Source organism: Aythya ferina (genome assembly GCF_964211825.1).
Source record: "Aythya ferina genome assembly, chromosome: Z".
Taxonomy (NCBI): Eukaryota; Metazoa; Chordata; class Aves; order Anseriformes; family Anatidae; genus Aythya; species Aythya ferina.
In genome coordinates, this window is record NC_140299.1 from 35,000,719 (window position 1) to 35,027,135 (window position 26,417).

The following is a 26,417-nucleotide window of genomic DNA, read 5'->3' on the forward strand; positions in this document are numbered from 1 at the left end:
GACAAAATACAGTTCTAAATTAAAGATGAAGAGGAAGCAGTTGCCCACTCCCATTGTGGGGAAAACTCTCAATGCCCACTTAATTCTTGAAGACTATAATTTAGTTTGGAGTTCTTTCTCTTCAGAGGCAGATTATTTTAGAATGGGATGTATTCGTGTGTCCTCTTCCTGGTCATGACACATAACACTAAAGGGAAAGATTAGAGAGCATGATGCCCTTGCTACTGTCTACAGTGCCAGAGTTTCTTTCCAGCCAGCTTCCCATTCTCAAAGCAATCATCCCCTTTTTAAAATAAATTTAATATTTTGCAAAGCTAAAGGTTACAAGTTGAAGTTTAAATTCTGAAGTTTTTACAACTGCTTGCAAAGAACACGAGAGTGAATTTTGAGCAGTGAGTCTTCTACATGTCAAAATGTGATGTTTGTCTGTACCTTGGCAAAGGTCACTACTCTAGATGCTTGATTTGTTCTGCATTTATTCTGTGTGAGACTTGCTGAAGATTTTAGTCCTTTGGGAAATAGGTTGTGGGACTGAGTAAACATTTAACGCCTAGAGGGCACATAGAATAACAGTAAGTCTGGTTGTCCCTGCTTATAAACTGGTTAGACAGGGGTAAACAAAGGAAAAAGTATAAGAAACAGGAAAACAATGTCTCTAAAATCTCTCCCATTCTCCAACATTTTAGCTCAAGGACCTCCTGAAACAAAGGTCATGCTTCTGTATTCAGTGGCCTTCAATGTTTTCATTTTTTCTTCTTCTCCCTTTATTGTTCCATTGCTTTTTGAATCTATATAAAGTTAAGTATTCATATGACTTGTGGAAAGGACTACCATGGCTTAACTATGTACTTTCTGAAAAAATATGTTATCTGTTTGTTTTGCAAATGGCTTCTGCTACTTCATTTAATGTTCTCTCATTCTTGTATTAAAAGAAAGAGTGCATAATTATTCTCAGTTCACCTTCTTTATACTACCTGTGCTTTGGCATCATGTGTCATAGTATCCTCTAAGAAACAGCCGGAAAAGAGCAGGTTGAGAGCCTGTGGGTAAAAATCAAGGATTGGACCAACAAAGGACACCTTGTGGTTGGGGTTTACTACAGGTCACCTGACCAAGGGGAGCCTGTGGATGGGGTCTCCTTGCTCCAACTACAAGAAATGTGCTTACAGGCTCTCATCCTCCTGGTGGACTTCAACCACCCATGTGTTTGCTGGGAAATCCATGTGTCAGGCAGTAAGCAATCCAGAAGACTCCTGGAGTCCACTGAGAAAAAATTCCTTGTCCGGGTATAAGACAGACCATCCAGAGAAGAAGACTTAATGGAACTGGTTTGCTCACCAATGCAGAAATGCTCATTAAAGAGGTTAAGACTGGAGGAAGCCTGGGTTGCAGTGACTATGCCCTGGTTGAGTTTGTGATCTTGACGGATATGGGCCTGGCTAAGAGTAAAGTCAGGATCCTGAACTTCAGGACTCCTGAACTGGAAGCCAACTTCCAGCTGTTCAAAGAATTAGTGGACGAGTTCCCATGGGACACAGTCCTTAGGGACAGAGGATCTGATCAGAGCTGGCAACTCTTTAAGGATGTTTTCCTTGGAGAGCATGAGCTCTCTATTCCCATATGTAATAAATCAAGGAGAGATGGTAGGAAACCAGCATGGTTGAACAAGGACCTGCTGGTCAAACTTAGGCAAAAGAAGGAAATGCACAGAGGGAAACAGGGCCATGTGCCCTGGGAAAGATACAGAAATGCTGTCCGGATGTGCAGGGAAGGGATCAGGAAAGCCAAGGCACTGACAGAACTAAACATGGTGAGGGACACAAAGAATAATAAGAAGGGGTTCTACAGGTACATTGGCTGCAAAAGAAAGACTAAGGAGAGCGTACTGCCTCTGACAAATGAAGACGGTGAACTGATAACAACAGATGTGGAGAAAGCAGACAGCTTAACAACTTCTTTGCCTCAGTCTTCATTGGTGGTTAGGCTTCCCACAACTCTTTGAGTCTTCTTTGAAGAAGTCTTAAGACTTCTAGGCAGGATCTGGGCCTGATGCAACTTAACAACTACAAGTCTGTGGGGCTTGATGACATTTATCTCAGGGTCCTGAGGGAACTGACTGATGCAGTTGCCAAGCTACTCTCCATCATATTTGAAAAATCATGGCAGTCAGGCAAAGTCCCCCAGTGGCTGGAAAAAGGGAAACATCGCTCCCATTTTTAAAAAAGGAAGAAAGGAAGACCTGAGGAACTACAGACCAGTGAGCCTCACCTCTGTGCCTAGAAAGATCATGGAACAGATCCTCCTGGAAGCAATGTCAAGGCACACACAGGATAAGGAGGTGATCCAGGACAGCCAGCATGGCTACACCAAGGACTAATTGTGCCTGACTGGTCTGGTGGCCTTCTATGATAAAGTGGCTGTATCAGTCGGCATGGCAAGACAGACTGATGTTATCTACTTGGACTTTTGTAAGGCTTTTGACATGATTTCACATGACATCCTAATCTCTAAATTGGAAAGATGTGGCTTTGAAGGGTGGACCATTTGGTGGAGAAGGTATTGGCTCGATGGCTGTACCCAGAGATTAGTGGTCAGGTGGGGGCTGGTGACAAGCGGTGTCCCTTGGGGGTCTGTATTGGGACTGGTGCTTTTCAGTATCTTCAGTGACATAGATGATGGGTTTGAGTGCACCCTCAGCAAGTTTGCAGATGACCCCAACTGAGTGGTGCAGTCGATACAACAGAAGGAAGAGATGCCATCCAAGCTTGAAAAGTGGGCTCATGGGACCTGCATAATGATCAACAAGTCCAAGTGCAAGGTACTGCACCTGGATTGGGACAACCCCAGGCATGAGCAGACTGGGAGAGGAACTCATTGAGAGCAGCCCTGCAGAGAACCCTTGGGGGTTCTGGTGAAAAAGCTCGACATGAGCCAGCAGTGCGTGCTTGCAGCCCAGAAGACCAACTGCATCCTGGACTGCATCAACAGAGGGGTGGGCAGAGAATCAGAGAATCAGTGTCTTCTAAAATTTTATCTAAAAAAGCTCATCAGATAACAAGTATTTAAATTGTCTGAATGAAGACAACTGGAGCTTTTTCAATGGAAGAGTTGTCTCTTGTCTGCGTCTTACAAGCTGTTCCAAGTGAGCAACTTTCTCACTTAGCTTGCAGACCTCTTGCAGAGAAGGGGCTTAAAACCAGACTCTTGTATTGTGGTGTCTCTTACTCATCTACGAGTTTTTATCGTGTGTTGATTGGGATTTACCCTTCTGAGTTGATGTAACCCATCTTCTATATGACCAATACCAAAAAGGTAGGCAAACAGAATGAGTTTTTCTTGACAAGGTTTTTCTTCAGCTATGCATGAGTTGTTGGTAGAACTAGACATTCAGGGATGACAAGGACCATTTTTCTATTCTTCTTCAGACTATGATGAAAGCAAGACTTGGAAGGAAAATATTTATTTCATACTAAGCTTAAAGATAGTCAATTATCAGCCTTGGTGTTAGTACCACATTTGGCAGATATTATCAATATTTTCCAACTTTTGTTTTGGAACAAAGAATGCTAATGTGTTTGTTCATTGTGAAGGTCGGTAGTAGATGTACTGTGCTCATACAATTTCCTTGACTCTTCAGATTTTACAAGAGACATTGTCCCTGCAGTTTCTAATACAACATTTTCATGGTATAAATCAGGAACCACGTCTTGAAATCAAGTCTGATTGAAGCCAATCCCTATGTTTTTTTTGTTTTGTTTTGTTTTGTTTTGTTTTGTTTTGTTTTGTTTTAATACAAAATTTGGTATGAAGCAAATAAGTTACATCACTGAGTTTAGACAGAATGAATAGAGAACACTTGTCCATGTGGCTATGGCCATTAGAGTTTGTTCATTTATCTGAACACTGCAGTTAAGTTTTTCTAGATCATTACTTCATCATTACTTCGTGTGTCTGAGACTGACTGATGCTTTTTTGTATGCTGGCATAATGAATTTATGCACATAACTGGTTTTTGGGTGAGAGGCAGAAGTGAAAGATTGGTTTGCTATCCAAGGTATACAAGTATACTTTCAGGCCTCCTGACAAAATGAGGAAACATTGCATTAAGTAGGATGAAATATTTTTGTTGAATTAGAATGCAGTACTACCATGAGCACTTCATAAGAAAAGCAGGAGAAATTGACTATATCAAAAAAATTTGTAGCATTCTAGTCCCTGGGTTCCATTAGACCAGGGCATTCACCTACAACCTGATATGAAGATAGACATAGTAATGATTGTTTATAACCACATAATAGCAGTTCTCATATCCACTCTATCTACTCAAAGGGACCTTTGTCACTCCTAACAAATGGCAACTACAGCAGATTATCTTCATCTTTTTGCATGGAAAATATGAGATGGACAGATTTCCCTCTGATTGCATATTTTATTTTATTTTTTGTCTTAATTCAGTTTGAAGATGTTTTAATCTAAAACTAGGGGTTAGACTAGGGTTAGACTAGGTGATCTATATTAGTCCCTTCCAAATTGGGATATTCTGTGGTTGACAAGCTGCTTCCTGTGGCCAGAAAGGAATAAACTAAGTCCCTTCATAGCTCTAGTCAAAATATTTAAGGAAATCTCTGTACTGAGCCTAGCTTTTGGAGGATGATCATATTCATTAGTTGGAGTCAGCGACAGACCTTTTCTACAAGGGTTAAAACTAAACTGATATTTTTTCAAGAGTCCTAAAAAATATATGTCTCAATAGCGTCTATTTTCCTTTAGAGCATTTTCTTTACTAAAAGTAATTGAAATTGGTCTTAATGGAGTACCTTTTAAAGCCAGTAAAAGAACTGTATTTTAATTTTCAGTAAATTTGGTTTTACTAGCATTTTGACAAATAGTCATTGAGTTAGTTATTTTGTTTAGATAGTTCGTGCATAGCATTTCAGAAGAAAAAAAGTCACTCAGATCTAGTACTCACATTCAGTGTGAGGTTGTTTCAGATTTTCCTGTTTAATAACCTCATAGATTAATGTGTGCTTCTCTCCGTGCCTTATGCTGTTCTCATACACATACAAATCCAATTAATCTATTAGACTTCAGACAGTTTTGACTTACTGTTTAGGTAATTTTTATTTAGAAAAAACATTCACTGTTCTTTTTTTTGTTTGTTTGTTTGTTTGTTTTGTACCAGATATCTTATTGGTATGTAGGAGTGCCGTACAATGAGAAGGAATAAGCTTATGTTTATTGATTCTGTTTCTATAGACTTTGTTGTAAAAATAGAATTCTGTACTTAAACTTTTATACATCTTCTGGTTGCAAGATGTCACTCCAATAGACCAAAAGCAACATGATCCAGTTACAAGCAGCTTCTACCTCCACTTGATATTTACATGGATTTTGACAACGTTTTAATCTCGTGTCACCTTAATACTGAATGCTTGATAGGACACTGCAGGTTTTTGAACCTTTATGCTACCTTTTAGTAGAATAAAATACAACTGCTGCTGTTTAGTTCCTCTTATTAGTAGAATGTTGTGCTCATTCTGGGGACATCTCACACTTAGAGTTTGCTATTATTTTCCGTGACTACCTGTCCCTCTTTGTTCCCTGCCTAGAATATATGTGGGAAGAGAAAGCTGAAAGAAATATATCAATGTGGAACTTCTTTCACTTTTCATTTTTTTCTTCCCCAAACCATTTTTTTTGAAAATTATTTTCCCTCATGACTGACTAAAACATTCTTTTTGTATCAGCAGTTTGAGTAGGGGTATAATATATTGGTAGCATATTCCCTTAGCTGTAGCTTAAACAGTGTGTTCTTTGGGGCAGCAATTGTTTTTCCTTTACATATTACATGCAGGTATGCTTGGCTTTGTGCAACAGACAGTGAGAATGATATTTTGCATGTAAGTGTGTCCTGGTTTCAGTTAGGACAGAGTTAATTTTCTTCCTAGTAGCTGGTAGAATGCTATGTTTTGGCTTAGGATGAGAAAAGTGCTGATAACACCCCGATGTTTTAATTGTTGCAGAGCAGTGCTTATACTAAGCCAAGGACATCTCAGCTTCTTGCTCTGTCCTGCCAACGGGCAGGCTGGGGGTGCAGCAAGAGCTGGGAGGGAACAGACCCAGGACAGCTGACCCAAACTGGCCAAAGGGGTATTCCAACCCATCTGGGGTCATGCTGAACAATAGATAGGGGTGGCTAGCGAGGGGGAAGGGAGCTGGACTGCTCGGGGTTAGGCTGGTCAGCAGGTGGTGAGCAATTGCATTGTGCATGTGCAAATGTTTGTACACATTATTAGTAGTAGTACTATTATCATCATTGTTATTATTATTATTATTATTGTTGTTATTATTATTTTCCTGTCTTAATAAACTGTCTTTATCTCAACTCACGGGCTTCACTTTCCCGTTTCTCTCCCCCAACCCAGAGAGGGAGTGGGGAGGGTGAGTGAACGGCTGTGTGGTGTTTAGCTGCCGGCCGGGTTAAACCACGACAAAGTGTTGTCAGCCTATAAAAATATGCATTTTGTTAATCCTGTGAAGTGGTAATTTGCTTGCACGGTCCATTACTGAGTAGTAAAGGTTACAGATAGCTACTTTGCTGTAAAATTATCAGGATTCTTTCTACGTGATTATACCAACAAACCCATTGCTTGATAGTCTTAATCTGTCAGTTTCCAAATCAATGTTATTTCTGAAACTCTTCTACTTTGTAATAATTTTGTTGGCAATTGTTGTTATGCCCATCCACTGTGGTTTCCAGTAGAGGTACTTTCCTTTCAGTCTCTATTTCAAAGCTCCCTTTTCAATTTTCTGGTAGGAAGTCATGTCATTACCTCTTGTAGAGAATCTTGCCTTTTATTTAGAGCTTCATTCCCTTGGGCTATCTTCTGAGAACTTTGGGGTAAAGTAATTGTTATTGAAGGAAAGGGGATAGAGTTAGGCCCCGTGTGTGGCACTGAATCATGTTGGGTTGGAAAAAAAAAAAAAAAAAAAAAAGTTGTAACAGAGCTGACCTGCTTTTTGGCACATTTAAATTGTGCATGCCACGCTCGAATGGAACCCAACAAAAAGTTTAGTGTCGAAATGAGATACAAGGAGAATAGATCATTAAAGAAGTGCCAAACAGCTGCAAAAGTGCAATTTTGCTGAATGCTGATTCCCTTGATTTTTTTTCCTGATTCCTGAGAAGCTGCTGTATTTACATCCTCCACTGATGTTGCCACTAGACATTTTGGACTATGGGTCAAGGCAGACAGAATGGGATTTCAAATGTTTAAGTATATGATGGAAATGAATTTTAATCCCTTTTCCCTAAATACAGAAAACTTAAATGTCTATTAATCTGAAATCTTGCTTCTAAGAAAATTGAAAATTAATTGGGGTATGTTTTAACTTGTGGACATTTTAAACTAATCTTATTTATTATAAATATATATTTATTTATAGTTTGAAGCAAGGCAGCAATGACAGGCATTGTATAGGTTATCTATTAATCATATAGAACTCCAATCTGTGGAGTTTTATTTTCACACCAGTTGCCTTTGCCTGCACTGCACTTCAGCCAAATTCTGTACCCTAAAAAGAATTCTCTGTCTTTTCAGATTCTCATCTAAGCACCTTGTTATAGTGAAGTTAATCTTTCATTCTTCTGAAGCCCATTCATTATTCCTTCTCTTGTTCTTTTTCATCTTTTTGTATATGTTGCCCTTAGGTAAATTTACTACCTACTAATATTCTTTCTAGTTCAAGAATTTCCTGAAGGGAGAACCTAGCAGGCAAATGTTAATTTTGACTTTTTTTTTTAATACTTCTTTTAAGCACATTGTGCAAAGTAGATGATCTTGTTATTCTGGCTGCTGTATGTGATGTTACAAATGAAATGCTTACATTGTCAGGCTGTTAGTCTGTGTGATACCTTTTTGTAAGCATCATTTCACACCAGGTCGCCTGTAGCTTTATTCCCTCTAAACAGGAGATACAGTTCTGGGATAACAGCAAGTCCTGAATGATCCTGTGTCAATCATACTGTATGGAAGTTAAAATATAGAAATTGGTTCTTAATCACTGGGTATTTTATTCGTAGCTGTAGAATAGTCTAAAACCTTAAATGCATACTTCCATTTGCAATTATTTAGAATTCATAATATGTATAAAAATGGCTTGTTTTAAACTGTGTTCATTCTCATTAGAGAAGTACTGAGGGTAAGGATGACAACATGTATGGTGTTTTAATTTGGAATAAAAAATAAAATTTTTATAATGTATAATAAACATTAAAACTTTGATGAGAGATCTGCTAATTTGCATATGCTGATCTGTATATTTCATGTAACATTTCTATTATGACTGAACTGATAACAACTGAAGTTTGAGTAACCTCTGAATTTCATAAATTAATTTAAAAAATAAGCTGAATTTTCTTCACATGTCGTGTTTCATGTTTCTTAAAGGTTGTTGTGTAGTAGTTAGTACAATGCTATTTTTAATTTAAGTTTTTCTAAATATTGGAGTCTTCCAGTCTGGTAAATTTGTATGTGAAAAAGCTGTTTTAACGGCATTGTAAAGCACTGTGTGCCTTAAAATTTATGGTTCTAGAAGTGGTGTACAGAAGGAGATGATAAGTTATTCAAAAGTGAACAGGGAATATTCATTCTTTTTTTCTGGGTCTTCTGGAGGACTATCTCTAATGTTAAGTGTCCTCAATCCATTTTAAGATTAATCTGAAGAAATAAAGCACAGCTTAAATTGTGCAATTTTGCTCTGCTGTTCACTAGTTTGTAGTATGTGAACAGCATTAAATTAGTTTGTCTCATTTGTACTCTCAACTCAAGCTTGTCAGCTGCACCAACCTGTAGCATAAGCCAGAAGTATGTATGAATCATAGAACCATAGAATAACCCAAGTTGGAAGGGACCCACAAGCATCATTGAGTCTGACTCCTGGCACCACACAGGTGTAGCCAAAAATTCAGACCATATGACTAAGAGCACAGTCCAAACACTTCTTAAATTCGTACAGGCTTGGTGCTCTGACTACTTCCCTTTGGGAGCCTCTACCAGTGCCCAATCACCCTCTTGGTGTAGATCCTTTTCCTGATATCCAGCCTGACCCTCCCCTGTCCCAGCTCCATGCTGTTCCCTCAGGTCCTGTTGCTGTCCCCAGAGAGCAGAGCTCAGCGCCTGCCCCTCCGCTCCCCTCGTGAGGGAGCTGCAGGCCGCCATGAGGCCTCCCCTCGGCCTGCTCTGCTCGGGGCTGAACAAACCAAGGAACCTCAGCTGCTCCTCATACATCTTCCCCTCTAGACCCTTCACCATCTTTGTAGCCCTATGAGTACCTTCATATTAAAGATGAAACATCTGTGAAAAGGTCATAAGAACCTTCTTCCTTATGTCTGCTTTGATAAACATCATCTGTTAATTTCACTTAAAATATGTTTATTTTTTGTTGAGTTTCATATGTTTTCTTTTATCTATTTACATGCTTATCTGCCTGTCTTCAGAGAATGGAGCACCAATAGGTGGCTATGCATATGGCTTTGCAATGCTTTTGTCTTGTGGCTTTTTTTTAACAAGTTGGGGAATCAGGCAAAAGGACAAAGTGTGAAATGTTCAGAATCTTCACAGTTCCATTTCCTAAGAAATCAGGATTTGAAATTTAAAATACTTTATTCCTTTACCAAGGGAATATCACTTTCTTCAATTTTTCAAAATGTTCTGATTCAGTTCAAAGATAGTTAAAGCGTTTATTGGAATTTCTAGACTAGGATGCTGTCTTAAACAACAACAAAAAAGTTCCTTAGATGTACTGAGGCTCAATGTAACTTGTCCATTGAAAACTACACTTGAAAATAGAACTTTGTCACTCTTGCAAATTTCATGAAAATTTCAGGAGAAAATTGCAATTTTCAAGACAAAAGCATGCTTTCTCACAGAATCACAGAGCAGTTGAAGTTGGAAGGGACATCTGGAGGCCATTTAGTCACTCCAGTCAAGCAGGGCTACCTAGAGCCAGTTGCCCAAGACCATATCTAGATGGCTTTTGACCACCTCCAAGGAAGGATACTCCACACATTCCCTGTGCAACCTTGTTCTCATGCTCGATCACGTGCATAGTAAAGAAGCATTTCCTGGTGTTCAGACAGAACCTCTGCTTTCCATTTTGTGTCCATTGCCTCTTGTTCTGTCCCTGGCCACCACTGAAAAGAGCCTGGCTCCATCCTCTTTGCACCTATTCTTCAGGTATTTACATACACTGATGAGATTTCCCCTGAGCCTTCTGTCCTCCAGGCTGAACCGTCCCAGCTCTCTCAGCCTTTCCTCATAAGAGGAAAGGGTGCTCCAGGCCCTCAGTCATCTTTGTGGCCCTTTGCTGGACTCTCTCTGATATGTTCATGTCTCTCTTGTACTGGGAGGGCGCACAACTGGACTCATTGCTCCAGGTGTGGCCGTGCCAATGCTGAATATAGGGAAGGATTACTTCCCTCAACTTCTTGGCAATACTTTCTGTAATGCATTTCAGGACATTATTAGCCTTCTTTGCCACAAGGCCACACTGATGGCTAATGCTCAATTTGTTGTCCACCAGAGCCCCCAGTGCCTTTTCTGCCAAGCTGCTTTTTATGAGCTGGGTGGTCCCATACACATGTATTTGTACATGGGATTTTTCCTCCCCACATTCAGGACTTCTCACTTTGCCTTCTAACACATCATGAAGTTCATTTCAGCTCATTTCTACATCATGTTGAAGTCCCTCTGGATGGCAGCATGCCCCTCTGATCTATTTGACACTCCTCCAAGTTTTGTGTCATAAGTTATTGAGGGTACATTATTTCCTCATTATCCTGACCATTAATTAAGATGTTAAATAAGACTGGACCCACTGTGGGGTAAACCTCTAGTTACTGGCTTTCCAAGTAAACTTTGCACCACTGATCACTGCCCTCTGGGCTCTGTCATTCAACCAGTTTTCAGGTCACTGTCTGCCCACCCAGCCCATACATCAACAGCTTGTACATGAGGATCTTACAGGGGACCATGTCAAAGGCCTTACTGTAGTCCACATAAACAATATCTACCGCTCTTCTCTGATCCGTCAGGCTGGTCATTTTATTGTAGAAACTTAATGGGTTGGTCAAGCATGACTTCCCGCTGGTGAACTCATGCTGACTACTCCTGATGATTTTCTTGTCCTTCATGTACCTGGAAATGGTTTCCAGGATTAGGTATTCCATCACCTACCCGGGGACTGAGGCAAGGATGACCATCCTGTAGTTCTCTCAGTCCTCCTTCCTACCCTTCTTAAAGACTGGAGAGGCATTTGCTTGCCATTAATATTCATGTGTTTCTTCCAATCACCATGACTGAACAGAGATTATAGAGTGGCTTCACAATGACATCTACTAGCTCCCCCAGCAGTCGTGGGTGCATCAGGGTCCATGGATGTACGTCTGTCCAGTCTGCGCTGTACGTACTCCATGCCAACCTTAGGAATACATTTTTATCCTGTGAGTCGCAGTCAGTTACCTGGTGAAGTCATGCTTTTTTTTTTTTTTTTTTTTTTTTGGGAAGTCCTGACTTAGTATTGGAGCACTACAATTCTGACAATGAAAGCACTTCTACCATTATGACTTGCTTCGCCTATTTCAGTAGCATATGATGTAGAACTTTATGTAATAGTGAAGTCTTTTATAACATAAAACATGGGGTGGAGTGAAAGGTCACTGTAAAAACCAAGTTCAGCTGACTGCTTCTTTTTCTTTGATTAATGAAGAGTAATTCATTATAATTATTGCTGTTAAAACTGTAAAATCTTAAGTAATTTTAACCACTGTTAACTTGTATACCCTGTTCCATCCTTAGAATGACTTCGTAATCACAGGATCACAGGACTGCTAAGGTTGGAAGGGGTCATCTGGTCTAACCCTCCTGTTTAGGCAGGCCCACCTAGAGTCAGTAATGTTTAAAATTCATATTATCCAGCCTCAGAATTACCATGCCCTCCTTGGTTAAGTCTTCTCTCCACTACTCATCTATCTGAAAAGTTGTTAACTTTTAAAGAGGTCTGAGTTACATTAATATTGATTCCTATAATGTTCAGGGATCACTTCATCTGACTTCTCTGAATAGAAGTCGTGTTCTGATGTATATTTTAAAAATGTTTATATTTGTAATGGAAGGCAAATTTTTATTGTTTCAGATGTTCTGTTCCCAGTTTGCATGTCTCAGTATCGCCAATACATTCAAAACAGGAAGTGCTCGCTTAAGTGCAGATCTTGCAGATATGTATACATGTCAAGTTTTGTGCTATAAAAACTGATCAGGAGGATTGCTGAGTTATCTTACATCTTATTGCTATGTACACTTAACAAAAGAAAGCACTCCTTAGCAGGAGAGCAACAGAATTCTGCAGAGCAAGATGGCCCTTCTCTGAAATTCTATTAACAGGTATTGTTGGTTGTTGAACAATTTCCAGAACTGCGGATATATTTGTATCTGTAAGCCAAAAACAGGAATCTAAATTAAGCTGCTAGACTCCTTCAGGAACTTGTTTAATAATTATTTGATAGATCTTCTAATATGTCAGTGACCAGACTCTATCCCCATTTCATGAGTATCGAGTTTCCTAGTAAGTGAAACTTTTACTGTGGAAAACAGGTTTGTGACTCAATGTGCAACTGACATGAGCTATGGAAAATCATACATAAATGAACGCCTTCCAATGGCACATCTAAAAACCCAATGTATTTTCCTTCCCATGGCATTTAAAACAACTCTTCTGCGCACTCATTCTCAAGGATTTCATGTCACCCACTGGAAGACCCCAAAACACTGTTTTCCCTAACCTGACCCTGAGTGAGAGAAATCCAAGCTGACCCTGATGCTTTGATAGGGTGCTGGAATATGCAGAAAAGAATGCATACCTATGGTGCAAAAGTGCTACTTTGCACATTGCTAAAGAATTGTAAATAACTGAGAAATTGCTTCCTTCTGGGCTAAAAAAATCTAGGTGTTGTAGAAAAAAGTTTGCTATACCTGAAAATAAAAGCTGGAGAATTAATATGTTTTCTCTACATTGATTCCATTGATTTTTGGACTTTTTAGACAAGACAAAAAAAAAAAAAAAAGCTGAATTTCAGCGATGAAGGAAATGATACTGCTGTTTCAGATAACTGTATGGGCTTATAGTGGCTTTGGAAATGTAAGGTATGTATGGGCTGGATTTGGCTTTGATTTTTGATTTTGATTTTGGATTTTGAATTTGGATTTGGATTATATATGGGCTACATTTGGAAATGTAGGGCTATGTAGATTAGTGGCTTCACTAAGTTTGCGGTAGTGGGGGTGGAAGGAATCCTCTTTATGCATTCTAACTTAGTGATACCTTTAAATATCATGTGGGAAGTAATCAAAGGAACACACAAAATTTATTTTTTTTCCTGTGAGACACAGCTTCTTGAGACATATTGTTATAATCCTTGCTTATGAGTCGCAGGCCCACTCCATGGAGATATTTCCTCATATCTGATTTTAACATGTGGACAGTTGTTGCTATATGAAGGCTCTCATGCAGTTTTGTATGGAGTGTAAGTTGTATTCACATTGTTGTTTGGTATTGTTTGTCAAGGGCTGCAGCATTTTCGTGAAGTAGAATGTAAATGAAATAACCTTAAAATCAGAATCAGAGCTCACAGAGGCAAATTTATAAAACTATGTCAATCTACTTCTAGGACTAGCACTGTGGAATGGAAAATATTTTGGATATTCTTTCTGATGAGAAAAGATATGATGGTATTAATTTACCACTGTTTTCTACATTTAACAATGAAAAAATGTGTTTGACTCCAGATGCATCAAGTTTTTTTCTCAAAAGCAGTAGCATGTTTGAAAACAAAGAAAGGAAAATAGTAAAAATCTTTGTGAATGCCTGTTTGTGGTACTGTTTATTTTTGCCTATACCACAGAATTACATTCAAAAGACCAATTTCATATTATCCGTAATATGTTTATACAGTAGAAACTCGCTACAGGTCATTTCAGAAGGGAAAACTGTAACCTATAAAATGTGATTAACCAGTTGTAAGGAAGTCCAATAATCTCAACAGTGTTATACTATTTAGGGTAAATATAAAGTTACCAATACTGCCAAATCATTTGTATTCTCTTGTGCTGCTAACTTTATTATCAATCTGATCAATATTACACGGTTGGGACATTCTTCTACTATATACATGAAAACAATTATATTTTCCCAGCTATATAGTAATCAGATTATTTACTTTCAGGGTTCTGTAGGTTTACTCTGTTTCTTTTGTTTCTTCCAAATTAATTTTTTTTTTAAACGTGGAGTGGGAGGATTAGTAACTCAAGTTGTTTTGATAGTATGAACATTAACCTGAAGCTGTATAGTGATTCTTTGGAGAAGATACGAACTTTAAGCTGAAACACTGTACTGATTCTTTATGAAAAGAAATTGAACTTGCACTGTCTTACATGTACAGAGAGTGAAAAGTAGTATCAGCTGCTCATGGCATGTTTGAAAATAGTTCATCAACACCTTCTAGTTAGGGTGCACAGCAATTTTCTTTAATGCTATTAATGTTTAAGATAACAGAAGGAAAATAAAGACCCATTTAAGACTTTTAAATGTTTGTCCTGAGAGTGAAATTTAGCTTGCCTTCTAACCTTTTGTTTGATTTCTTTGATTAATAAAAGTTAGCTCTTGTGTAATGAATTTGGGCATATGCTATTTGGCATTAAAGTATATCCTGCCTGGCACTGATTATTTATTTTACTTTTTAAAGGCCATGATTAAAAGTTTTGTGGATGTCTACCAGCTTGCAAGTTCCAGAGTTGACATGTTAGTGAGAAAAACAGCATCTCATCAGCTTCACGCTGCAGTGCTAAAGTCCAAGCTCCAAACAGCTTGTCTTCATGAAAGTGAGAACTTACAATTGGTAAGTCTGCTTTTCAACTAATTTTTGTCGTTTGGATGTAGTTTCTGAGCAAATCCCTTCATGCTGTACAGTTTCTGCAGTGGCAAGAGAAACCTCTTGAGACTTTTTCAGAAGAGAAGGGGTGATAAAAGTTAACACAAGGATTAATTTTACTACCGTATCTTCTGGGAGAACCCGCTCTTTGTTGCTGTCACTGGAAAAGTACACATAGTGATTTCTGTCTTTGGCAGTACAACAACCAGCTGAATTTTGGACCTGAGGAATTTAACCGTCTAAAGATACAGCAGCCTATGAAAAGAAACCGTTATTAATTATGCGTGTAAAGACAGTGTTAATTAGGATGCATGATTTTTTTTTTTTTTTGTAGATGGTGATGAAAATGCATCTCACTAAAGGAAAACACTGTGATCCCATTATAAGGTTAAAATCCAATTTTAGAGATCATTTCTTGTCTAAAATGTTGTTGTCCACAAAGACACTTGAACTTGTTTAAGGCTAATAATGTGATTCCTCAGATCTGAGAAGTGTCTTTAGGGGATTGTTGGATGCAGATGTATTTGTCACACAGGCAAGACACATTAACTATCAAAGATATATGGTCAAGTATGTCTAGAACGAGACTGTTTAAGTTGTGCAACTTGCAGACACTTGATAGATTTCTTCTCCATCTTTCTTCACTTTTGCACACAGGATTAAGGAGAAAGCTTTAGGAGGTGGGCTTTTTTTTTTTTGCCTTTTGTTGTTGTTGTTGTTGTTGTTTTTCTCCTCATCCTCCTCATCTTTTATTCTTGTGAAGCAAAGGGCCATAAGGAAAATCAGGATTGTTCGATTTTCTGTTTGAAACATAAAATCCTGAAGAAGAGAGCAGTCAAAGCAAATGGCACAGACACCTCAGCAAATATATATCCAAAGATTGTGACTATCACTTTTGTTGTTTCCAAAATAATTGCATTAATTTATTATGATGCTTCTACATTAAATCAACACAATACAAAATTAGCACAAATAGAAAATATATTCATCAGTGCTGAATTTCACTTTTAAGATCTTGAGATGATAATTGTTGAATGAAAGCATTGTTTTATTTGTGGCTGTGCAACCTTTCTGAAAAGCTCAATGAAATTGCTTCACGGAAATTGCTTCTTTTCTCCTCCAACCAGCCTTTCTTTATGTTTCTACTAGGTTTACATGTGTCCTGCTGAGCCTGTGCCCAGTGTAATTGGGTTGCTCCTTTGCTTGTTATGATTGTTTTTGTTTAAATCAAGATGACCACTTGTATACTAAGGATTGGGAAGTGTGCCAAACTTGCTGCAGCAAGGTTTGCTTTCATTTGGATTGAGAGAGCTTTTAGCAAAGATTCTACTAGTCCTGTCTATGGAGGTCTATGCAGTGGCTTGATTTGTTACAGTGAAAACAAACAAACTGCCTCCCCCCCCGAGCTCTCTGATGCCTATGATTAAATGTAATCCTTTCATAAGTAATTGGTGTCTGCCTACAGTATCAATGTACAGATGATAGTGTTTGTAGTTTAGTACTGTCTGTGTAGTACTTCTATACAACCTGCTGAGGAGACAAACAGTTCTTTTAGAGACAAGGTTTAATTTTAACCTCAGCATAAGTGTTAATCGAAAGTGTTCTAAAATTTGTATGTAAAGGGGAAAAAAAAATCAGAATGATAGTTTCTCAAACTTCCTTGAAAAGAATTATATGTGTCTATAGGGTATTGTTTAATATTTGTATTTTCTGTAAAATGTGTTCCTAATATTCACAAACATTGCATGAAACATGAGTTTTAGTAACTTCAGGCACCACAGCTTTCCAGCATGGCTTATATTTTTAAGATTCAGATGACAAGCTCCAATTCTGATTTTGAGGAAGTTTGCACTAAGTTTCCTTTTGTATTAAAATACAGCTGACTTTTTGGTTGATTATTTTCAGTGAAACAGAATAATGCCTTTTCTCAGCCATCTGTTGGGTTTCATAATGATAACACACTTAGTTGTTTTCAATCATTGTTTAATCACATATCCAATTCAAATAACAATGCAAACAAAACTTTTTCATGTAAGAAACACAGCAAGTGGATGTGGTGTCTTAATCAGTTTAGACTGTATTTTATTTTGCAGAACTTCTTCTGACATATGCCTGTGTTCCTAGAACAGTGAGCTCAGTGCTGAATCAAATTTTTGAAAAGTTTTTGAGGTGCATGCCAAGTGAGTGGGCACCTAGCTTATAAGACCAATTTTTATATCACTGTGTCATGACTGTCTCTTGGTGTCTTATACACTGGTTGTATAACATTATATGACCTCCCAGCTGTCTGTTGCAAGTTTGGGCAATTTATCAGCAGTGTCTTTTGCATGTTGAGAAGGTGTTGCCTTCCGAATTGACTTTTTTGTATTGAAATTTGCTAACTGCATCACCTTTCTTTCTATTCACACCACTTCTCTTCTGTTGCTTTTATTTTTTATTTTTTATTTTTTTTTCCTCCTTCTAATAATTGAACAAATCTGATTCAATAAGGCAACATCAGTGATTTTGACTTTTCATCTTATTCTAAGTGTTTGAATTGACATCTGCATCCTTCAGTCTAGTTCCAGGCCAACCACTTTCCTTCTAGTCAATAAATTTTAGATTCTGAGGTTGTTATGTGTGCTCATGCTAATGCCAACAGAGAGGAATATAAAGGGATATGATTATGATGGACAGAGGTGAAATAAATGCTGGAAACACAGTTTACAGAAAAGAGGATGTGAGGTGAAAGGATGTCAAGAGCAGAATATATGTGTGCTCTTTGTTAGAGTCCACCTGTCTGTTGTACTCATCTCTGCTGATTCTTCCTCTGTGCAGATGAAGGCCCCGTGCAGATTTCATTCTTGCAACTCTTTAAAATTCAGTATGGCTAAAATATAGGCCATTATTTTTATAGCTAAACCTTTTTTTTCCTGTTGTTCCCTGTTTCTGTATCTGTTTTCTCTCTCTCTCTTTTTTTTTTTTTTAATTACTTTTCTGCTTTTTTCCTCTACCAAATGCTTACGCAACTTCCCTTACATTTCTAAAATGTCTTTTTTTTCCCTGTATTTCTGTTATCAAACCATTAACACATTGTAAAAGTCTTTGCAACCCTAAGTTTCAGTTTTCTGTATTTCCTTATTTCTTTAAATTTACTTTTTCTGAAGTGCAACTGCTGCAGTCATAATTCTGTCCTCTGTAACTTGCTGCATACCACATTTAGGGCCATATCTATAATTGGTAGAGCTAGTAATAATAGTAATAATAGTTCAGCTAATAATGTGACATTGGTATGGCCATATATATACACTTGTCTATGAGGATTTAGGCTCCAGAGGAAGAACAGAGAAGCCAGCGGTCAGCCTCTAGCATGAAATAAGATGGAGAATTTCACTGAGCACTCAATTCATTACAGGACTGGCACTGCCATTTTCTCCATGAACTTTAAGAAACTCTTTTCCAGTTATAAACTTCTCAGTGGCCTTCCCTTTATGTGTCTGTGCCCTTATGCCCTCTTACAACTTGCCTTAGGAAAGCTTAGTGTTCTTGTAAGGTAGTCTTAGTGGAAGTTCTTCATAAGTAGGAACTGTACATATAAGGAGAGAAGATACCAGCTAAAATGTTACAATATTCCTTATTTTTTTCCTGCTTATTTTTTGTTCAGCAACAGTTAGTAATGTAAACATCACAAACTGGACTGTGCTTATGGGTTTCCTATTAAGGGAACACTTGCCAATATTTTCACAGAACTGGACTCTACTCCTTTGATCCATTTTACTTTTTCAAATGCCTGAACTTATTACTATGCTTGCACTTTCATTCAGAGTTGTAGTAGCAAGTAGGCTTTGAACTGGGAGCTTTTAAGTGCAGTACTGTACAGTAGTATAGTCATAAGCAATTATTTTGTGGGTGCTATGAGGAAAAATGTGGCATCACATTAGTCACATGGCAAGCATGAGTCCATGGCTAAGGGAATGTGTTGCTACAAGCAGTGCTGTGGGGAGTGGGTGCAGTGACACTGTATTTTCCAGTTCCTGACATGTATCAGGAAGTGACAGAATTCAGTCCAATATAATTGTGCTCCAGAAGGTGTTTTTGTGGCTTTCAGCCCTGAGATTTTGTGCCTGGTGCCAGTACTACTGTCAGAGTTTTAAGGATGTGAAATATTCTGCCATCAGTTTTGGCAAACGAAAGAAGCCCTTGTAACGCTAATCCAAGCAGTCAGGTGTCTCTCTGATCCTGAGTGTACTTTGTGGCCCATTCCACTCGGTGGCATGTGTGTGTAGGGTAAATCACCATGGGAGGGAAATGGGGCACTATATTTAATAATCTCACAGAAGTATGCAGATGATTTTGTTAGTGACTTTTTTTTTTTTTTTTGTGGCTTTCATGTCAGAATCAAAGGAGGATAGAAAATGAATGAATGAAGGGGAAAAGATAGTAACTTACAAAGCTGATGAAGAAAGCTTTCTATGCTGTTCTGGAGAAAATTAAATTTGGGGAGTCAAAGGGATAACTTCAATTGTAAAGGTAGAGAAGGCAAGTTTCAGATGTAGAGAAAGTCTGTAAGAAGAGCAGAGTTCTCATGCAATGAGCCATGAAAATAACTGTTGTCTTTGGATGCTTCTCCTAACTCGGGTTGAAAATCAAATCACTCATTGCTTTATGTGGCTTTGCATCATCCTTCCTTTTTTTTTCCCCCCATAGTTGTGTCTTTGTCTGTCTTTTGTCTGAAAATTCCTAGTAAATTTTATCTTGTAAAGTACTGCAAATGTAAGGATTACAAGTTTCGGTACGGTGAGAGAAGCAACTAGAATGAACCTACATGTGGGAATATTTTATATATTTTATTGAAAACAGAATTAAGCAGAAAGTATACTTCATACTCAAAGCAGTCAGCTCTCGGTTCTCATGACCTACTTGCATCTTTTTGATGGGAGGGAGACAGAAAATAAATGCTTGAAACTCAGACTTACCAGTTAACTACACCACTGACACTATCTTCCTACTTAGCCAGACTAGTCTGGTCAGTGCATGTCTTTCCCCATACCCTTTGTTTCCATGTCACTGGTTCAAACAGCATTTCAAGGCTGGGACCTGCCTCTAACAGGGATGCAGCATCTTACATTTAGAATTATGAGAAAGGAACTGGAGAGGAAGAAATAGACCACTGCCTTTCACTTGCTGCAGAGGAGAAAGTCTCGAACTCCATCAGTGTAGTGTTAAATGTCAGAGAAAGTCTTTCATGGGCCAGAGCCATATCTCTTGTGTTAGAACATGGAATGACTGATGTAGCTGGGGGAATTCTTCCCAGATGTTGCAAGAAGCAGATAGGTTCTGGATGAAAACTTTGCTTGGCTTTTCCACTACTTCATGCTAGCCTGATGCACAGTTCAACCAAAAAGATTTTTTAAAAGATTTGGAATCGAACTGGTTTTGTAAAAGATTTGAAGACACTAGTTTTTAATTTTCCATGCAAAGAATTAAGCAGACTTTTAAAATTTAATATTTTCATTGTTACCTTTGTTTTGTAGCATTTTCTTGGCAATAATCCAGGGCAGAATTCAGTAAGAGGTAGACCTCAAATAACAGTAATTTTGCTCAGTACTGTTAATTACCAGTGCATCGTTTATTTACTGTGAAACATACGAATATTCTTAAAGTGGTAGAAGTGAAGGAAAATACAGCAGCCCTTTAAGGAGAATTTCTCCACTATTGAAATAATAATAGACATGAATATGCAGAAATACCAGAATAAGCAAATAATAATAATAATAAAAACCTATTCTATTTACTAAGCTTGATGTCTTTTATCAGGATAAATCTGGAAAGCAGTAGTATCTACCAGGGACTCATTTTTTTACTGAAGTATTTGACTTTCTTACCTGACTGTAAGCAACTGACCATCAGTTGCCAACTTAACTGCATAGCCAAGGAATGCAGGTATCCTGGTATAAATGCTCACCTTGTTATGTGGTATTGCTTACATAAGTAATAGTTGTAACCGAGCAGTATAAATCATATAGTTTAAACTATTTGCTTATTATGTAGTACAAATAAAAATATAATAATATGAAACCAATATTTTAAATCACATTCTGTGACTTGGGGCAAGGTGTTCAAAAAGAGTTACAGCAATCCAACAACACATTTGCTGTTTGGTAAAGAATACTTCCTTTTCTATGCAAAAGTTTTTTGATACTCAATATTCTAGGTATGTGAACTTTTAACTTGTCAGACTATTGTAACATATTTGAAAATTATAGTAATTTGATTAAAATGTTGCCTATAAGGCAAAAGGTTCAGTTAATAGAATCCATATGTAATTAAAATGCAGAACTAAATGTAATCAGACCCCAGTGACTGGTGCCTTCATATTGATAGTTTTACAATGGCCTCTGGGGTTGAAAGTTTATGTTAAAGTTACTAATGTAGCTGTGCTCCAGAAAATGAGCAAGACAATTTAGCCATTTCAAGTATGACAACATGCTGAAGCAACAGTCACAAAATACAAGAAGTTGATACTCTGAATTTTAGGGGTATCTTCCACTGGCAGGTGGTAGAAACACAAGAACTGCTCTAGTACACTAGTTAGAGAATTGCATTCAGCAGCAACACTGTTGTATAAACATCCCTAAATGAAGGATCGTGCTGTGAGCATCTAAGGGTGTATTTTTTTTTAATAACATAGTCACTTCATTTGTGTGAATTCGCATTTGAATCATCTGAAAGTTATAGACACAACACTATGTACCAACCCACAAAAGAAGTTTAAAAAAATTTCCTGAACTTAAAAAAAAATAAAATTATTTTCTCTGGACAGTTTTAAGAGTCGACATCCTGTGTTAGAGTTCTCTAATCATCACCAGCACAATTTACAATCAGAACACACAGAGAGCCAGTTCAGACCAGCTCATCTGTTGACTTTGGCAAAAGCCCTTAATCTCACTGTGTGCAGCTGCCACTTGAGAGCTGGGGACTCGGCAGAGAGCCGAAGGAGGGTGGGATACGGAGTTGGTCAAGGCATGAACACATAGGCCTGCTTCATTTCAACAGTTGTACACTGCTTTTTTTATAGTCTTTTCATTTTACAGCCTTTTTTTTAAAAAAAAAAAAAAAAAAAAAAAAAAAACTGAAATTAAATGAGGACCTCTCATGAGCCACTGCGCTCCAGGCATAAGAAATTGTAATGTCTGGCTTCCAGAAACTGTCCCGTCAAAATGTGCTTCTGATTAGGTGGCTTAATTACAGCTGTGAAAACAATGTTGATTTAGGCCTCAAGATTCCAGTGCATGTCAGCCGTTATTAGCTAGCCTTGGACTGAAGCCACCATTTTAAAACTCTGTACCACTAAAGTCACACACTGCCTGACAACTTTTTATTTAGGCAGAAATGTTGCCAGAAGCAACACATTTTATGCAAAATATTTTTCATTGTGCAAATTTCAAATGTGACACTGTTGATGGACATAAAATGGGTAGTTATGGCTGGACTTCACCAAGTCCAAAGCCTAACTTTTGCAAAAATAAAACCCTAAACCCTGTTTAAAATAGTTCTTATAAAGTTTGACTGACATAATGCTTAATTTTAATTCCTTTAATTCAGTTTTATTCCAAATCCAGCATGTTGGTTTAACCACCCAATTTTATTGCATCTAAATTTTCCTGACAGTTTCATTTGCTGTTGGGAAATAAAATTGCCATTTTTGCAACATGGGAAATAATGGCTAGTTTCAAAACCAATATGTTTGAAACTTCCTTTGCCTGAAGCAGGTTAAGGCACACAGTCAATTTACTTTAGGGGAAAAAAGCTCATTAAATAGTTTTTAATATTTTAATATAATTTAAGTAACTGCTTTCACAGTGGGAAAGCTTATTAGGCCCATGTATTTACACCTGCAGAGAGGTAAATGTTTGGGTAATTAGGTGGTTTCCAATACTTCAGCTTTTCAGTGTAGTGGCAGAGTTAATACCATGAATACTGTAGATGGACGCAATGCATTCACTACATTTAAACATTACATTTCCACTGGTAGTATTTTGCTTTTATGTGCTCAAGAAAGAGATTTAAGCTTTAAGTGTTTTTTTTTTTTTATTATTATTTTTTTTTCTTTTGGTCTGTTTTGAAAGTCTCCTTAATGACAAGAATTGGCGAGGGAACATGAGTGAATGTGTGTGGGTGTTAGCTCTCGGCAGAGCCCTGTGCTTTGGAAAAGCAAGGTCCACGTTCTCACTTCACAGTTGCCATGAAATTCCAAATGTCCATGCTGTGCAGTTTAATGGAAACCATGAAGTTCCTAAATGACCGCAGGTTTATTCCAATGTTAAGCACAAAACAAATCTTTCATGTCATTGGCTGAGTAGCAGAAAAGGAGGGTCATATTTTCAGGAAGCTAATCGCCTTTCCTTTTTTTCGTTCATGGTTTGCATTTCTATGGCATTAGAAATGTGTTTCTGCTGAGGTGCTGGAACTACTACCTCACAAGCAAGGGTCTGCAGTGGTTCCCAGGACTGAAAATGAGATACTTGGAAGCTATTACTGTATTCGTCTCTTACCCTAAGTGCTCAGGCCAGAGCAATAATTGTACCTCCTACAGTAACTAACTGGAAATTAGTTCGGAGAGACTAATGGTTTGGACAAGGAGACAAGTCTAAAGCATAAATTTAAGTTTGCCTTTTAGGAGAACATCATGCTTCCATTCACTGCTTGCACCAGATTAACAGAGAAAAGTGAATGCCTATGTTTCATTTTGTTCAGGGTTTGGAGGAGAAAGAAGTCTTCCATTTCATTTGCAAAATGGTATGTGGGGTTTTGAGGAACTGAATGTTTCTGAAAGGCCGCAGTGGATGCAGAAAGCAACTTTGCGTCAGGAGGCAGCTGTGTGTCAGACATATATGTGGTCTTTCAAAATCTGTTTCTTCGGTAATATACAGTGAATTTTATTCACCAGCTGCATATGTTTGCTTCATGTATGCTACATGACTTTGTTTTTTTTTTTTGCCTTCCTCCCACACCTTGTGAAGTGAAATTCTCAGCATATCAAAATAAGAGAAACTTTTCTATATGATTACAGGACCTGCTAATTCCGTAGTAGAAATAAAAGTATTGGGAGTGCTACACAGGCTGTTATTTTGAGAACTGGATATTATAGACCAGGACATTTAACCCCAGGAAAAAGTTTTTACAAAAGAACAGAGCCAAGGACAAAATTTTACTGGCTTTGTAGAAGAAAAAGAATATTCTCTACAAAGGCAGACAAATTCACTTCTTTCCAGACTCAAGGACTTTTACTCAGGCCAGAAGGTGCTTCCTCCTCCCTTTTGAAGAAGTTATTTCAAGAAAGGGAGCTGGGAAGCTTCTATTATTCTCTGTTAAACTGTGGGTTAAACATAAAGGGAATGTCTGTCTGTTCTGTGACTGTGAATTCACTGAGAAATTTTTGGAGGCGATTAAAGCATAGCTGTGCCTGAATGAGTCTAGCTCAGATACTTAAATGGTGTGCGAATCCATGGAATCCAGGTTGTCATCTGCCTGATATTGTCTTATCATTTTAAATTTAGATCACTTAAGGTATACTGTTGTGAATAATGATTTTCTTATTCTGACACCTGTTTGATTTTGCATTTCTGTGTGTTTCAAGCTAAGTATTTAAAGCACTGTTTATAAGGAGAAAATTCGGTGCTGATCTTCATTCATTATCTTTGATGAATGTGTGGATGATACCCATGAGTTGTGATTAAATTGAGTAGTATAATAGATGGAAGGATTTTTGATGTCTTTCAAAGTGTTTTTTGTTATTTTGTAATACTACCCCTGTCCAGTGCACAGGGAGAAAGGACCAGAGAGGAAGAACCAGTGTTTCCAGGAGTCAGCCTGTTTCTCTGCCAGCCTCAGAAATGCATACATATGCAGCATGCCCCAAGTGTAGCATGTATAATGCTACATTTACTCATTACAAAAAAAAAAAAAAAAAAAAAAAAAAAGTTTGTGTTGGCATTTAACAGGATTAGTCTGGAGAATCTAACCATAAAAAACACATTTTTTAAACAGTGTAAGTAAGTATTCCCCTCAAAAGATGAATTTTTAGGTGTTTGTAAAGGAAAATCCCATATTTAAGTGTTTGTATTCCCCTCTAGGTGGCAGGGAGACAATACACAGCCTAGAGAATTCAGTGTCACCTAGCTGGTAAACCTTCATTCAAAGGAGACAACCTTCTCAGACAGCTCTTTCAGCTCCTAATCTCAGCTCCTGATGCACTGGTTTGGAAGAAAGGTCATGGGAGCACAGGGCTGGGTATCATCTCCACCCTAGGTCCCACAGCAGATTTCTCAGCTGTCAGAGACCAAGAGAGGATCCTCTGCAGGCCAAAGAGAGATAAAGAGAGTGATAAAGAAGGGTAGCTGTAAACCACAGCAGCCTCCTTTACTTTGTGTCTTTCTGGAATTTGTAAAATCAAATTACTCTCTGCTGTTCCGCTCATACTCTTTTTCTCTTGCCTTCTCCTGTAATTGTGTATGCTTGCATCCTTTTCACTTGGGAAAAAAAGAACAAGCCTTCTGTGACATTTTTGCTGTAGAGTAACATGTTTTTGTAGAAATACATCTGTTTACCTATTTCCATTGCCTGAATGTTTGCATTTTGTACTTTAAGGATAAAAGTTAATGCAAGAAATGAAAAGAAAACCAACAACACAAAAACACCTTTAAAATATATTAGAGTGTGTGACTTACACAGATAAAAAGACAGGAAATTCAAAGTTAGGGCATGAAGCATAACACTGCTCTTAACTCATAATTCTATTCCTATAATGTTGACATGATTTAAGGGCATACAGTCAGCAAGTTACATCTTAATGTTTATTTTTATTGGGTTTTACATATTTAAGTCACACTACTTAATATTTACCCAGCATATATTTATTTATTTATTGTTGTTGTTTCTAAATTACATGTAACAGCCTTTCGTGGAAGTCTGTGAAAACCTACATTATGCAGCAAAGGCACAGTTTTTCCAGTAAATCTTAGTGAGGACTTATTTTCTCCAGAGACTGGGCTTCCTGAAGCTATTTGGCCTGTTGAATAAACTAGTACTTGAAGAAAATTTTTAAATATGGAAGAAGTACCCAATAGGGTAAAGAACCTCCTTGTCAGCTGTGAGGATGATATAATTATAAAAATAATTATTTTTCAAATAACCTTTGTTTTCTTTAGTTTCTGTAATGATTCAGTACAATCAAAGGCATTTAGAACCACAGTGTGCTTCTTAAGCCATATCCTTCCTATTTTACAAGCATTTTGTCTTCTGTTGACTTGTTGCAGAAATTCTACGTTTAGGAAGGGGAAATTTACAAAAAATATAGACAAGAATACTGTGGTAAACCACCAGCAGTTTCCATGTTATGTTTGATATTAAGAAAGCAAAGTAATATAGTGATGATGTAATGATTCCGTTC

At 37.7% G+C, this 26,417-nt stretch overlaps 1 protein-coding gene across 1 annotated transcript in view; it reads left to right on the forward strand.

The window, feature by feature from the left end:
- CCDC171 (coiled-coil domain containing 171) overlaps positions 1–26,417 on the forward strand; it is a 177,429-nt gene that overhangs the window by 140,589 nt on the left and 10,423 nt on the right. Inside the window, 1 exon segment of the mRNA XM_084504852.1 lies at positions 14,801–14,953. Coding sequence (XP_084360978.1) covers positions 14,801–14,953 — 153 coding nt within the window.